Genomic DNA, 15,660 nt, shown 5'->3' with positions numbered 1-15,660 from the left:
CGCCGCACTTGATGCCAGCGACGTGGGCTCGGGACACAAAGGCAAGCTCAGTGCAGATGTCAAAGCCACACACACACACACACACACACACACACACACGCACACACACACACACACACACACACACACACACACACACACACACACGCACACACACACACACACACACAGATGTTGAATCAAAAGTGTGTTGTCTATTCTTGGTCATTTCAGGACAGCAGCTGTTTATGAAGCGTCCAATTTGTTCACAACACAGGCCTGGTATTATATCATATCATTAAAGACATTTGGAATTGTTTATATCTAATTTGTAGATTTCATTTGATAACTGATTCATCGCCGTAGCATAAATGCCGATAGCTTTTATAGATATGATATATTTCACGTTGAACACACAAAGCTCAGTAAAAAAGTCTCGGGCAGTGCAGATAACCTGGAAATGTAATCTGCAAAGTTCAAACTCAAACTTTAGATTTAATTACATCCGCTTTAAGCTTCTTCTACGCGGCGGCTGGAGACGTAAACGTGACCTTTAGAGGAGGAGCTGTCCGTCACAGCTGAGAGGCGGGACGTCAGAAGCAGCTCTGGCTTAGCATGATGCTAATGTACAGTGAGTGGATGATGGTATTTATGGAGTACAATGTGGAGTACTCTCTGTGGACAAGAACTTCATTCCAACGAGAGCAACAGTTTTGACCGTAACCGTCATGAAAACTCCTCCTGTGATCTATGGAACGCTGAAATGCCGTTATAAAAACTAAAACTATAATTATATGTGTTATACAATGAACTACTCAGTCTTATTAGTTACTAGAAGACAGGTTGTGTTTTAATTTCAACTGTTGGAAGGACGTCTCAAGACTCCAGGAACATGTGACAAGAATCTCTTAAAAAAAAAAAAACTTTTTATAGACCGATGAATGAAAGTAAATAATCTGCAGATGGATTGATAATGATATTAATAACTATCAGCTGCAGCCCTAGAGCTGTAAAGCGCTGATGCAATGAGTCAGTAAAGAAAAAATAAATAAATGTCAGAATAACAAATTATATAAACGTTCAGATGGAGACTGGAGGACGATGCTTAATGGACGTGTGCGTCTGTAATGTTTCTATTTCATCAGTTTATCCTTTATTTCGTCAGATGCCACTCTGTCCATCCATCAGTTTTTGCGCCCCGTGCAGGGGTCGTTTGAGGTCACCAAGCCGTCCATTCTGGTCATTTCTGGGTGTCATCACAAAAGGCTCAACAGCCAAATGGGCACCGGTACGCCAACAAAAGGAAGCCATTGTTATGCAGCGTACTGATGCTGCTGCTGCTGACAATGACAGAGGGGCGAGGAAGAGCTGCAGGGGATGAAGATGAGAAGCTTCGCGCCTTGGATGAGCCGTGGGAGCTAAACTGCCCACGAGCTGCACCGAGAAGATTTTCTGTACTTCAGTGCAGATCTCCATTCACATTTAGACCAATGACGGCAGAGGAGACCCCTTGTGTTTTGGTGTGTTTTTTGGGGCGTGCCAGCTCATGGGGGGGGGGGGGGGGGGGGGGGGGGGTCCCCACCTCTCTAGAAAATACAGATTATGTTTGATGTTTGTTAAAAAAAAAAAGCCTGAAATTGATCTGAATGGACAACGTGTTTAAATCACCTGCAAAGCATGACTCATTGTGCACAAATGGTTCTCTTTGATGCTACATGCAAGTCCTGCCTTTGAAGTCCTGCCCGGGCCTGCAACTCCCTGATCACTCCTGTGTGTATCAATCAAGACAAGCATGATCAATAATCAATGAACTGCACCGAGTGCGTGACTTGACAGAAGCATCTGTAAATGTTTTTTTGAGGGGCGGGGCGAATCGTTTCCCACCTGCTGACTGGCACCGGGTGGCAGAATGACGTCAGCGCCTCAACACGCACGAGGGCTTCAGGGCGTCCAGTGCGCGCGCACACGCACGCACGCTTGTTTCTGTGAACCAGGTCACGCAGTGGCGCGCTTCAGCCACCACAGGGCACAGGCGGCGGGGATGCCCGCGCACCAGCGGCGCTAAATCACGCGCGCACGTGGACGCGCCACCCACACTGAAAACATCTGCAACGACTTTCACAGATCGATGACAATCGGGTGGATGCCGTCAGAGTTTATGATCGCATCAGCGAACCGCGCGCGATAACCCGCATTGATTGCCAATGACGCGCACGGTTTGTGTGGCGCACGGAAGAATCCACTCCAGGACGTGACAACCGTGGAACATATATTTAACAGAAGCACACAAACGCGCACATCGTGCGCGTATAGGCTACCTGCAGTCTCCTATTAAAAGTTGCGTTAAAGTGCGTGGCGCGGTTCATGGATAGGCTGGCACAGCGTCATAACGCGACATGACAATGACGCGTGACAAGAACAACAACAACAACAACAACAACAACAACAACAAACTGCAGCGCCGCGACAGACAAGGCAGGAAATCGGGTTACCTTTGTAGCAAAGAAAAGCGGATCCACGCAGCGAGGAGAATGACGCACCTTCGCGTTCCTCGTGGCAGTGCCAACGTTATAACTCCGGGCGCATTCCGATCTGTCTCTGTCTCTGTCTGTCTCTCTGTGTGTCTCTCTGTCCCTCTGTCTCTCTCTCTCTGTCTCTCTGTCTCTGTCTCTCTCTCTGTCTCTCCGTCTCCGTCTCTCTGTCCCTCTGTGTGTGTGTGTGTCTGTCTCTGTCTCTCTCTCTCTCTGTCTCTCTGCCTCCGTCTCTCTGGCCCCCGGTAAGTCCTGGAGAGACGTAATGTTTTGACGCGCTATGATGCCCAGCAGAGATGATAAAACGACCAGCCGGTGAAAGAGCGTTCCCTGCCACGCACTTCCGTGTTCGTGTTTAAAAGCTCTCCGGTCGGGTTCTTCGTTGTAGAGAAGAGACAGTTGGAGTCTCCTCAGTGAATATCTGTTAGTTTCATTGAGGGTGATTTAGAACCTCTCTTGCAGTACTACAGATATTATCGAGTACCAGGAACTTCCGCAACTGTACCTCAATTAATATACAAGTAAGCTTTTTCTACGATTTGAAAATACCAAAATTAAAATAGTATTTTAATTATGTGGTTGTTCGTACATGTGACTAAAACTAGTGGCAGAAACTATTAAATCACAACAGGTCCAAAAAAAAAAAGCGAAAACTCATGATGGCGTGAACCCTCTGAGATCAAAATGAGAATATTTGGCAAAGTTTGATCGATAAATGACAGGTGTATAAACCAATCAGAAAACCGCTACGGCATAGCAACACTGACCTTATTGGTCGAGGGTGTAAACTACTACCCAATAAGATTACTGGAGCAGAGCTCGCTTTTTATTTTTTTTTACCTTATATTTTTGATCTGTGTGTTTGTTAAGCAGGATTATGGAAAAACTATAAGACTAATTTAGATCCCATTTAATTTTGAATTTAATTTGATTTAATTTTGAGAGCGATCCGGATACCCGTTTGGGTAAAAAAAAAAAAGAAGAAAAAAAATCCCAAGTTTTTGTATCCAGATACCCGGTCAGAGACCAAAAATAGCACCAAAAAAGTGTTCAATCACAGTTATATATATATATATATATATATATATATATAGTTGTAAAGCCAATTACGAGCGGGATTAATTGCTTGACGGACGATTGTGCTCTTCGAGTGTTTTTCTAGTTGTTTCTAGTTTAAAGAAAAAAGAAAAATCCTAAAATGTTCACTTTTGACCATTTGTAATTGTGTTGTTATGATAGAAGATAAAGCAGGATAATTAGTCGAATAATATTTTAAATAATTAAAAGGAAATTATACGGAATATTTATTTCATGCAACAAAACGTAATCAAATCTTCCTTTAGTCTTCAGCGCCACCTGCTGTCAGTCAACACGTCTGAAAGTAATTCGATAAATGGTTAAATGTGACGTGGCTGTTAAATGGGTCGATATATGCGGTTAGAAACAGTGTTATAAATGCATTCAATTCTAATATTGTAGTATAAATACACACGATTCAAATTGCATTATTTTGGAGTTTATTATTGATAAAAACGTCACCTTTAAACCATCAACAGAATCTCAGAGAATTAATTCATATGTAGTTTCATAGGAGCAGTAAGAGTTTACAATAGATCAAACAATTTCCTATAGTATTCTGGTTTTGTAAAAGTCAGAGCACATTCCAAAAATAATATCTTAACAAATGTCAATTTTGGCATTAACAAATTACTGCACAGACAATAAAGTCAACATATTCTACAGCACCTTCATTTATATCAGCCCTGTAATAATGTTGGACAATCACAAGCATTATGATTTTGAATGTGCAGGTATTCAGTCAAAATAAAACATGGAAATCATTCAGATGGTACAGAAACTAAATATCCAGTGGGATAAAAATAAAAGTTTTACAGTGATTTTGACCCAAACTCCACCAATTACTGACTCACAAGTTTGAGTTAGAGAACATTGGTGGTACGAGCATCCATCCATCCTCCATCACTCAAATCAGTACTCACACAGCTCAACTGACATCTGATATTATATATGGGAAAACACTTTAAAGATAAGGTGACTGAAAATTTCTCAACTGATATTGATGGATTTTGTGAAACTGCCACCAATATAAAGCTGAAATAATGTAGATAACAAACAAAAAATGATTTGTTACATATAGACAAAAAATAGATGCGGATCCACCGTTACAGACAAAAAAAACCACATTTTGTTTATATTAATGAAACCAGTGACGACAAAGAAATGCTATGAGCAGGTTTCCAGCGTCAAGGTGGTATTTCTGAGGAAGACAGCATCATCATGGTGACATCATAACAGTGTGTGCAATATCCTACATACAACAATATAACAGGTGACTAGTGAAACCCGTGTTGGGGGACGTATTTGCTCTCCAAGTAGGTTCCATATTTTTTGAAAAGTAAAAAATATATATATATTCTGCATCTGTTACAAAAACAAACTGTTAGTCTCTTACAGCCTTAAATTACTTCTGGTGAATTAATATGACATTTCAACATCACAGTATAACAGTACCTGATATTATTTTTTATTGCACAATACCTGAATGAAGTTTCAGAAAACCTGCGATTTAAAAATCTAAAACAGCATCTTCACATTGCAAAAAAGACAAAAGCCATCAATCTGTCACTGACAGGACTGTAAACAACGCATTCAATGTTTTTTAATTTCTATCAATAAATACTTTTTTTTGCTAGTTTACCATTGCCAGACAGGGAAAATTACTGAATGAATGTACTTCGTGAGTTTTTGTGTGTGATTTAAACACAGATGTATTTATAGGGCAGAGGGTGGAAGGTGAGGTCGATTTAAGGTCACTGGGGCTTGGAAATGCCATTCCGGTCCATGAAGTCTTTAAGCCTGCTGGGAAAATCCGTCATAACTCCTGTGGCTCCCAAATCAAACGCCCTCTGGAAGTCCTCGTCATCGTTCAGCACCCAAATGTAGACCTGAAATGAGTTACACACACACACACACACACACACACACATCACACACTCCGGCCTATTTTTGAACTTCTACAAACAGCGCGCCGCTGCCGCCACAACAAAAGAGATCCGAGGATGCCAGCAGGCTTAACTTTGATATTTCACAATCCAGAAAAGTAGTTCCTGGAATTAAAGGCGGCGCAGATCAAGCGATTTAACCGTGACACAATTCTGCGTATGCCGTGAGTCGCTTTTAATTACATTTAAGTCAACCTTGAATGCGCCGCCGTTTAAAAGAGGCTCAATGAATCGAATGAATCAGGTCTGGATCAGCGAGAAAAACTGCTCTGGCACAATGTTCATTGATCAGCTCATATCTACCGCCTATTTTTATCGTGCTTACGTAGAACGGTTGCGTTCATGAGGACTGCTATAGAGAGTGGGTAACAGCGTTTACCTGAATTCCCCGGGCGGTTAGATGCTCAAACAGAGCTTTCCTCATCAGAAGACTATAAGAGAGGGACGTATTAAAAAAACGCCACAAATAAAGAGAATATAGGTGCATTTGAAGTCATCTAAAAACATCGCTGATTTACCTGTCGGCGAGCCAGGCGATAAATCGTAGACTCCGATCAAATCCATGAGCATCAATGAGTCTGAAAGCAAAGAGAATATGTGACCCTGAGCTTTACATGAGAGCATTCTGTCCTCGAAGGTTCTTTATTCACTGGTTTACCGTGTGAGATTACAGATTAGATCACCAGCAGACAACAGATTTTAAGTCTTATTTGAACAACAACGAAGAAAATTAAAGTAAACGTTGAGTGTAACTAAAAAGCCACTCAGATATCCCCATCAAGGCAAAGATTGGATCCTCTTTTCACAAAGTTAAACTCAAGATCCATTTCCAGGAATATTTCATGAGTCAGCAACTTCCCTTGGCAAGTCATCAACTAATCGAGCCGCGTCATGCGGCTGAGTATTGAACAGGATTACCTGAATTGCCTCCCAGTTAATAGATAGTGTGCTACAATGTATTTTTTATTTTTTTTGCTTTGATAAGGAACTTATTTCCACCATAATTAAGGATCGAGGTGTTAATTTCCAGTAAATTAACTTCCAGTCTTTACGAATAATTGCTTTCACAACTGTTTGCTTCCTACTTATGTGACTTTTAAAAACGTTGTTCATTTAGCAGCTGCTTTTTCCTCCCGGTTCTGAGTGTCTGGGGCAGAATCCCAGTTCAATGGTGACCTTTGACCCTTTAAAACCTATGACTGACACCGATAACCTCTAGCTGAGTGTAGGATTAGTGCCACCTCAATGTAGACAGTCTTCTGAATCTTTAAAAAAAAAACAAATTATCCCATTTGTGTTTTTATATTTAAGTGTGTACACCTACTTGTTAACAATGGAGGGCATGGGGATCTCCAGAAAATGCTCCTTGAGGGGAACAAAGGGCAGCAGGCCGGTGTAATAGAGGCCCAACAGCTGCAGCACTCTGGGAAGGCTGAACAAGACCGGAATGCGAGGATTCTGCAAAACACAAATATAGAGCGTCAAGATAAACGTAGATGGAAGCAATTCAAGGACCAGCAGCAGCCGTTGTAATTTAAGATTCACATTTTAGCAAACGTACCTCTTTGTAACACTTCTTTACAATCTGGTTCCTGTGGTTTCCCCAGACAGTCAGATGCTCTCTGTCGTACTTCACCACCAACTCAGAGACCTGTGACAATTAAATCAAAAGACAAATAACTATTTATAAGACAGGAAACCCCTCAGGATCCCCGATGAACATAGTTCATCCACACGGTCGCTACAGTCTCACACAGCAACGCAGCGATTTCCTTGTCTATAAATACCACCCACGGTATTTCTATAAGCAGATACGATACGAGATAATCAAATACTAACGGTGCTTTTAACATCATACAAAGACCAATACCAAAAGAAGACACACACACACACCTTTCTGATGAGCTTGTCGTTGTTGACCTTGACGTCTATGTTGACAGGGGTATTAGGAAAGGCATCAAAAACGTCCCTGAGGAGAGGCATTCGTTTGTCTTCCCCCCCTTCACAGAAACACTCTGCAGGGGGCGGGGATAAGCACAAGCGGCTTCAGGTTATACCAGTTATCGGCAGCCGACGAGCGCAATTGTTGTGCAAATGAATGGCCAACCGCCAATAAACCATTAGTAACACATTATCGATGTGTTTATGCAGACACAAGACAATCCACATGCTGAACAACCGCCAATAAACCATTAGTAACACATTATCGATGTGTTTATGCAGACACAAGACAATCCACATGCTGAAAAGCCACCTGAGTTACACAAAAGGGCGGCGTTGGATTCGCCGTCGCCACACCGCTCGTGTGTGTCTGCAATGCTCACCCTTCTCAAAGGAAACGCCCAGCTTGCAGGAGTACGGCGGGAGCGCCTGCAAAAAAAAAAGCAAACGACGGTGACGTGTGACACAGCCGATCGTCGGTCAGCGTGGTCAGAGCGGGTCAGGCAAGACCACGTGTGAGCGGAGCGTCTTTATTCAGACCAGTTTATACTAAAAACACAACATGGACCTGCCCTTTGAAGTTTGACACATATTCTTAGCTTCGTGCTCTTGATTGTTTGGATACTTGTGGACGCTGACCCAGCGGTAACTCACATCGTACGCCGTGTCGGCGATGCAGGCGTTGATGCCCGTGGACCTCCGCAAGTTGCCGTCGTGCGAAACGACGACCTGCTCATCCTTCGTCAGATGGCAGTCCAACTCCAGCATGTCCGTACCGACGTCCACGGCGCTATGGCAACAGGCAATTACATATTTATTTTTTTTTGCTCTTATATAAATGGGTATCTATATCAGTTTTATCTTATCACAGGTAAGACGTTTGGCAAATATTAACTAACAGGGATTATTTTAGACGCTATGGCGACAGGCAATTACATTTTTTTTTTTTTTTGCTCTTATATAAATGGGTATCTATATCAGTTTTATCTTATCACAGGTAAGACGTTTGGCAAATATTAACTAACAGGGATGATTTTAGACACAACATATAAATGCTATTTTTGTGTACATGACCTTTGGCGTTTGTCTTGGACATATTTATTGGGTTTATGGTCGAAATATGGTTTCTTGTACACGAAAAGGTATTATTTATTTATTTATTTATTTTTATTCTGCTTGAAACAAACAATAAACTAAACTAAACATATAAATGTTACATCAAACAACACCTTCATTCACTTCCCACTCCATTCATATGTGAATCAGCAGTTTATCCCCCCGAGGCTTTAATATGAACAGACAGGGAACAACAATGGGCATTAACATGTGAATAAAAAGACCAAACAGACCCGGGGCCACGAGTGAGCTCAAAGGACACACATCACCACGATCACACGCACAAGCAGCGGTTATCACCACAAAAAGCAAAGCAACAATTGTGATTCGAGTTTCTACTCACTGCCTGAAAGCTGCCATGGTATTTTCCAGGTTTTCAGCTGCTCCTAAGGGGACGACAACAAAAACTCCACAGGCTTTTCTTCATTTTTACATTTCTATAAACGAGTCTGCGATTTCATTTTATTTAATGTTTTTGTTCGAGTGTTTTTCATTTGTGTGTTTTTTTTTATTTATGGAAATGTACACACACGATTGTGATATTGTGCTGTCTTTATAGCAGTGGCCTAAACATGAAGAGGAATTGAGAGAGGAACTGGGACTAAAATGTCATCTTGCAATTTTTTTTTTTACTCGGGGGATCTTGAAAATGAGTGATGCTGACTGACCTCCACGATGGGAGATGTGTCTGCTGAAAAACGTTCCTCGTTTCCTCCGATGCAAAAGAGACGGGCATCTCAGCAGCAGGGCAGAGGTCAGCACATAGCCAGTTACCGTTGACAGGACATACACGGCAGCACACATCTCCTACCAGGCAACCGGAAAGCAAACACACCAAGCTAGTGACAACAAGGAAGAAGGATCTGAACAAATAAAAACACAATTAATCAATAAAATATTTTGACTCCCTATATTCCTTTAAATTGTCCTAATCATGCTGATGATAATCCTCAACTTTATTTATTCTATTTTATCCTACCATCTTTATTTATGACTGTTTTTTCATACTTTTATTTTTAATGAGTTTAGTGTCTTGAAATATACATATTATTAAAATGTGAAAATTATTATTATTATTATTACTATTATAAAACAGGGGGTAAATCTTGACTGGATTAAAAAATACTTGGTGTGGTGTAAAAAAAAAAAAAAACTTTTCCTAGTTAAAAGCAAAAATAGAAAAACAGAAATATATATAAATAAAGTTATGATAGAGCCTCTAGCAATCATTTAAACATTTAGCAAGCCGGATTTCCTCAGGCAGTCTAAAGGCTTTAAAGGCCCTTAATAACTCAGGAACCTGAACAGTGAGCGTGCTTTTCTTTTTCTAGAGAAATACAAAGATATTATTTACATGTATATACTGCGATAATAGATAAAAAAAATGTTTTTGAAATATCCTGCTTAATTAACTGTGAACAATCATTTATTAGTTATAACCACAATCACTTCTTTCAGTCGCCTCCGTTGCTCCTCGGCCAACCGATGACAGCACGAATCGATTCAGCTTCGATCGGCGATCCCTAATTAATAATTATTGTTCACATTTTAACATTAAATATCTCCATTTCTTCCCGAGAATAAATAACAACAATGTTGTTGACTACTTTCCTGGCTGAAACAACGGTCGATCTCCGAAGATTAAATCTTACCTTTGTCATCAAATAAATGTTTGTTTGTTTTCTTTATTGTAGCGACAGATCCGGTAGAAGAGTGTCCGATAAATGAAGGGCGATCTACCGCGTACGAAGCCGGGGCTCTGTTAGTACACCGAAACTCTAGTCCCACAAAACACCGGAAGCAGTCACCGATTTAGCGCATGCGCAGTTGTGTACTTCCGTCTTTATGTTTCAAAATAAAAGCTAACAATGTAATTCACAATTAAAGAGGAATGTTGTCTGTCTCTATCTATCTATCTATCTATCTATCTATCTATCTATCTATCTATCTATCTATCTATCTCAGCAGCTACTATTGGTTACTTTTATCATTTAAAAAGACATAGGTATTGTAAATTCATATCATATCTTCTTTTTATAAATTATTTTTTAATTAAGTGTAAGTGTGAATTTGTCTTTTGTGGCATCAAACTTTAACAGCCAAAACCACGAAGACCAAAAAACACACACACACACACACACGAAAGAATCAACTGGACCTTCCCTGGCTAAAGCCTGGACAGCTAGGAGGGACCATCCTTGAACAGAGGAGGAGGAGGATTACTGTAAGACACCATCTATCCGCAACATACATGAACAAATATCATATGGAGAGATTTAAAATGCTCAAAAGCAACTTCTACCTAACAGGGAGCACGATAGGTGAGGCATAAAAGATAAAACCCAGACCTACAGGCCTTGCATATTCTATAATTTGGTCAACAAACATATCACCAAGAACTAAACCAAAGACTTTCAACAGAACAATGTCCAAGTCAAAATCTTCCTTATTTGTTCCAGTCAAAGTTCACTTCATGTCATAAACCGTTTGTGGAAAGGCTTCAACATAGCACTATGCGCTAATCATTTACTGAGGTTCAAACGAGCAAAAAGGTCTTGCTGGGTTTTCTTTTCAGTGTGTAGGTTTGAGTTTTAACAAAATGCCTCAAAGTTTAACAGTCATTCTGGAGGAGTGGAAATGTCTGGAAGAAGAGTATAAAAAGCTTCAGGTAAGAGATTGACTGTTTGCAGGGGAATCAAATTGCACGGAGAAATGTTTTCCACAAGTTAACCTTTGATTAAAATTATAATTTTTCTGCTCAGATTGATATCAAATAACCCAGTTCGTCTCTCGATTGTCATATACCATGCACCAAAATACGTAGATCTTCAATATGTACTTCTTTTTTGTTGATATCAATGCATTTTCTCATTCAGGAGACGCACAAAATGTACTTACAGAAACTGGATGAGATATCCGAATTACAAACCAGCTGCTCTTCCTCCATTTCCAGTCACCACAAAAGATTCATGGAGGTATCACACCTAGTGAACAAGTACGGTTACACATGCAAATGAAGTATATGCCCCCAAAGTAAGATGTTTCCACTCAGTTGAGCGCAGATGTGTGACTGACACAGACAATGGTGTCTACACTCATTTCATCCAGCAGGTGGCGCACAGGACCATCGGTGGAAGATGCTAAAACTTTGAGTGAAATCAAAGAGAAAATAAAGACACGACCAAATGCCTTCTTTGAAATGGAAGCTTTCCTTCCCAAGAAAAATGGGTGAGGAGTTTTTAATCCAAAAAGCAGAACAAAACAATATTACTGAAATTATGTAAAGTTAAGTTAGAGAAAATATAATTTTATTATATTGCAGATTATACCTCAGTCTGGTTCTGGGAAATGTGAATGTGACTCTTTTCAGCAAGCAGTCAAAGTAGGTGATGACTATCATGTAATCTGAATATCAGTCCTGTGTCTTGTTGCCTGGCAATATTAATCTAAATGAAAATATTTTTCATCCAATTAATCTTTATCTTTATTTTACTTCTGTTCAGGGATTTATCACCGAATCCTAATTCAATCACTGACGAGCAAATAAAATAAGATCTTTTAACTTGATTTTTAAAAAAAGTTATTTTATCCCCTTAGCTGGCATTTCATTGGCTCATGAATTTCTGCTGTTTTATTTTTTTAACATATATATGCACAGATATTTAACAGTGCAACCTGAATCTGTTGCATCCTTTCTAGATTTGCTTACAAAGATGAATATGAGAAGTTCAAGCTGTACCTTACAGTCATCCTGCTGCTGCTCTCCTTTGTGTGCTATTTCTTTTTCGGCTACAGGTGAGCGTCATCATCTTATCAGCAATCATTTCAATATGTGGACACTGAGTGCACTTTATGTCTTAATTAAAAGCTCGTCTTGTGTCTCTGACTTTAGATTTCTTGATGCAATCCTCAATTTCCTGCTGGTATGGTACTATTGTACATTAACTATCAGGGAAAGTATCCTCATCACCAATGGTTCCAGGTCAGCCGCATTCCTATAGCACAAATATCCAATCAAAATACTGAAGAAGAAGAAATGCCCTGAGTGCTGATTTTGTGTATAATAAGAGAATAAAGTATTGTGACAACCATCTTTAAACATGTAAAATGCATATAAATAATCTAATAAAAAGTGTTCTGCATAATAGAATCAAAGGCTGGTGGGTTTTCCATCACTATGTCTCGGCTTTCCTGTCTGGCGTGATGCTAACATGGTGAGTAGAGGAGGTTAAAATGTATACACCTAAAAATGCAGACAATGTAATTTACATTTCCCATTTTTTCTTGTTCACATCTCTGTTTGCTTTTTTGGGAAAAAAAACAAATCTATTTTTCCTGCTCTCTTTCACATCCAAGGCCAGACGGGAACCAGTACAAAGTATTCCGAAACCAGTTCCTTGCATACTCGCTGTATCAAAGTAAGATCAACATATTTAAAACACTTTTATAGTTCAAATGTATTTTTTTTGTAATCGGCATTTCTTCAATCTCAAATGCAGGTTTTGTTCAGTGTCTGCAGTGTTATTATCAGAGTGGGTGTCTGTACAGACTGAGAGCTCTGGGAGAAAGACACAACATGGACCTGACCGTCGGTGAGACAAGGACACAGAAAATAGACGCGCTCATTCAGCCATGTCACAATCAAATATTTTGAAAACAAAATATTGTTTTCTAAAACCCAATAATGGTTGATCAGGCATATCTATGGCTGCAGATCATCGTCGCTGCTGCTCATAAACAGGCTTTGGTGAAGGAAGTTAAATCCATGTCTGCACTATTTTCAGAGGGATTTCAGTCGTGGATGTGGAAAGGGCTGTCCTTCCTTTTGCCCTTCCTCTTTTTTGGTCATGTGAGTGAAATCCAAATTGTATGTCAAATTGCATGGTTAATGTTTTTCCAATCTGACTTGCAAAAGAAGTTGAGAAATGTTCCCTAACTGCTGCTTAGTTGGCAAAAAGAAATCCCGCTTTGTCACGGCTTAAACCGGAAGACACAGACTTGCTGATGAAAAAAGTAGTCATGATTTGGCAGCTTATCCTCAGACATGATTATGCATTGCCCACTACAGCATATTCATTCCGTTTTCACATAATAAACTTTTAACTCGTGTCTTGTCTTGTAGTTCTGGCAGCTCTTCAACAGCGTGTCGCTCTTCAGGATGGCTCGGTTCCCAGACTGCAAAGAATGGCAGGTCGTCAAACACGACCAAGTCCACAGTTATTTATTCAATGACAGTTAAATATTTACTGTATCAATTACTAACTGATTTTTGCCAGTTTTAAGCGTTAACATTTCTAAACTGCTAATAATATATTTGAAGAGCTTTCACATTTTATAGACTTTATATTACTGACATCAGAATATTACGTTTCGCATTACTTATTTTTTGCATTACATAATTATCCGCCCTTTGCAAAAATAATTTCTATATCTGATCAATTCCACAGACCAAGAAGTTGATCATGGACGGATGATTATTCACCTGTCGTCTTTCCATGTTCCGTGCGATGACAGGTCTCGATGTGTGGCCTCTGCTTCCTGATTCTATTCATGGGAAACTTCTTCACCACCGTCGCTGTGGTCCGCCAGAAAGTCAAGAGCCGGAATCAGAAGGCAAAGACACGTGACGCGTGATCCCAGACAACATGAAGAGAAATCATCTTTTGTCTTCCTCCAAATGAAAATATTATTCTACTGCTGCGTTTGCATAATTTGAAATGCTACTACACTATTAGATATTATAACTGCGTGTTCTGACTATTATTTTAACATTTATGAAAATACAAATAATACTCGTCAATCAGGTGAAAATGTACCTTGCAATGATGATGATAATGAATATATTTATTAGATAGAATGTTAGGGTACAAGTACAGTCACACAGTAGCATGTATTACAGTACAAATACAGTCAAACATCCTGTCTAAGAGGAGCATTTCAAAAAAGCCCTTGCGGTCTTGTTTCCGTTGAAAGTCCTTCGTACATAAATCATCGACAATACTGCCATGTTCTTATTTTTGTATCGTTGGTCAAATGAAAATGACTCACATGAAAACACAGTGAATAAAATCTTCTATTACATTCTTTACTCTTCACCTTCATCTCTAGCAGCATATATGTTAGCATAGATTTTGCTTTCCATCCTTAATGGCATTCGTTTTGCCAACCTCAAAATACTTTAAATATCTGTACTCCCAACACATCTCAACTGTGGCCGTCTGTAAGAGCACAGGCTTTATTAACATGCAGTATATTAAAAATGTCAATATGGAAAATAAATGTAGCTTTAAAAGTTCATTAATTCCTGACTGTATTAAAACAGCCCTTTTGATAGAGGCTAAAATTTGTTATCAAGAAGGGCATTTATATAGTGCTGAATTTCGTTTGACGTTTACTTGTAGTGGAGTATTATCAATAAAGCAGTATCAATACTTCACTTAAGAGTCTGCACGGCCGCTAATCGCGTCTATATAAACATAATTTAAGCAACGGAAGACATGTTCAATGCGTCTGTCTGATAGTCCAGCAGGGACGTCATTCTGTTCGTCACATTATATAACCATGACCCTTTACTCTGAACACCGCGGACAAGGGTTATTATTGCGTGTCTCACCCGCACGCTCTCATTAGGTAATACCTTTGTAAGACCAGTCCAAGTTAGACACGTGACCAAATTAAATTGAAATAGTGACGCTTTAATCTTAACAATCAACATTATTAGGTGTCTTCTATAAAACAAACAAACAAACACATTTTATTTCAGAATTAAAAACATTTTTGGCGAGGGGGGGGAAATAGTTTTTGATACGATTTATTTTTGTGTCGGAAGTGCAACAATCGCACCCCCGCGGCCACGACCGTTTTGGTTTGGTCCCCCGTCGCGTAAATCTCCTTCCGCGTTGGGCTCTGTGCGTGTGAGAGCGTGACACAAAGAAGAGCGACCAGGGTAAGTGCCTGACCAGAACTCTCTTCTTGAACTAGTTGTGCATCGAGCCGGGGGTCTGTGGCAGTCCGCGACAACAACACGGCAGCCGCGATGGATTCGGCATTAGAGCTGAACACTTAGCAAA

At 39.9% G+C, this 15,660-nt stretch overlaps 2 protein-coding genes across 2 annotated transcripts; one reads left to right on the top strand and one right to left on the bottom strand.

The window, feature by feature from the left end:
- Positions 1-4,018: 4,018 nt before the first annotated feature.
- On the bottom strand, positions 4,019-10,297 carry gdpd1 (glycerophosphodiester phosphodiesterase domain containing 1). The gene is made up of 11 exons (XM_068745444.1): positions 10,243-10,297; positions 9,259-9,453; positions 8,934-8,976; positions 8,129-8,264; positions 7,858-7,903; positions 7,427-7,548; positions 7,095-7,184; positions 6,858-6,991; positions 6,052-6,111; positions 5,913-5,964; positions 4,019-5,476 (listed from the first exon to the last, which is right to left on the bottom strand). Exons 2-11 carry the CDS (start codon positions 9,392-9,394, stop codon positions 5,342-5,344), a joined length of 954 nt encoding a protein of 317 aa, XP_068601545.1. The 5' UTR covers positions 9,395-9,453; positions 10,243-10,297; the 3' UTR covers positions 4,019-5,341.
- Positions 10,298-11,189: 892 nt separating this feature from the next.
- On the top strand, positions 11,190-14,224 carry LOC137901691 (ion channel TACAN-like). The gene is made up of 12 exons (XM_068745734.1): positions 11,190-11,258; positions 11,467-11,585; positions 11,702-11,818; positions 11,913-11,972; positions 12,290-12,385; positions 12,483-12,572; positions 12,739-12,804; positions 12,947-13,008; positions 13,090-13,182; positions 13,375-13,439; positions 13,713-13,781; positions 14,105-14,224. Exons 1-12 carry the CDS (start codon positions 11,190-11,192, stop codon positions 14,222-14,224), a joined length of 1,026 nt encoding a protein of 341 aa, XP_068601835.1.
- The last annotated feature ends 1,436 nt before the right edge of the window (positions 14,225-15,660 follow it).

This window comes from Brachionichthys hirsutus, chromosome 11 (assembly GCF_040956055.1).
Source record: "Brachionichthys hirsutus isolate HB-005 chromosome 11, CSIRO-AGI_Bhir_v1, whole genome shotgun sequence".
Lineage (NCBI taxonomy): Eukaryota > Metazoa > Chordata > Actinopteri > Lophiiformes > Brachionichthyidae > Brachionichthys > Brachionichthys hirsutus.
This window is presented reverse-complemented; position numbering and strand designations above follow the sequence as displayed.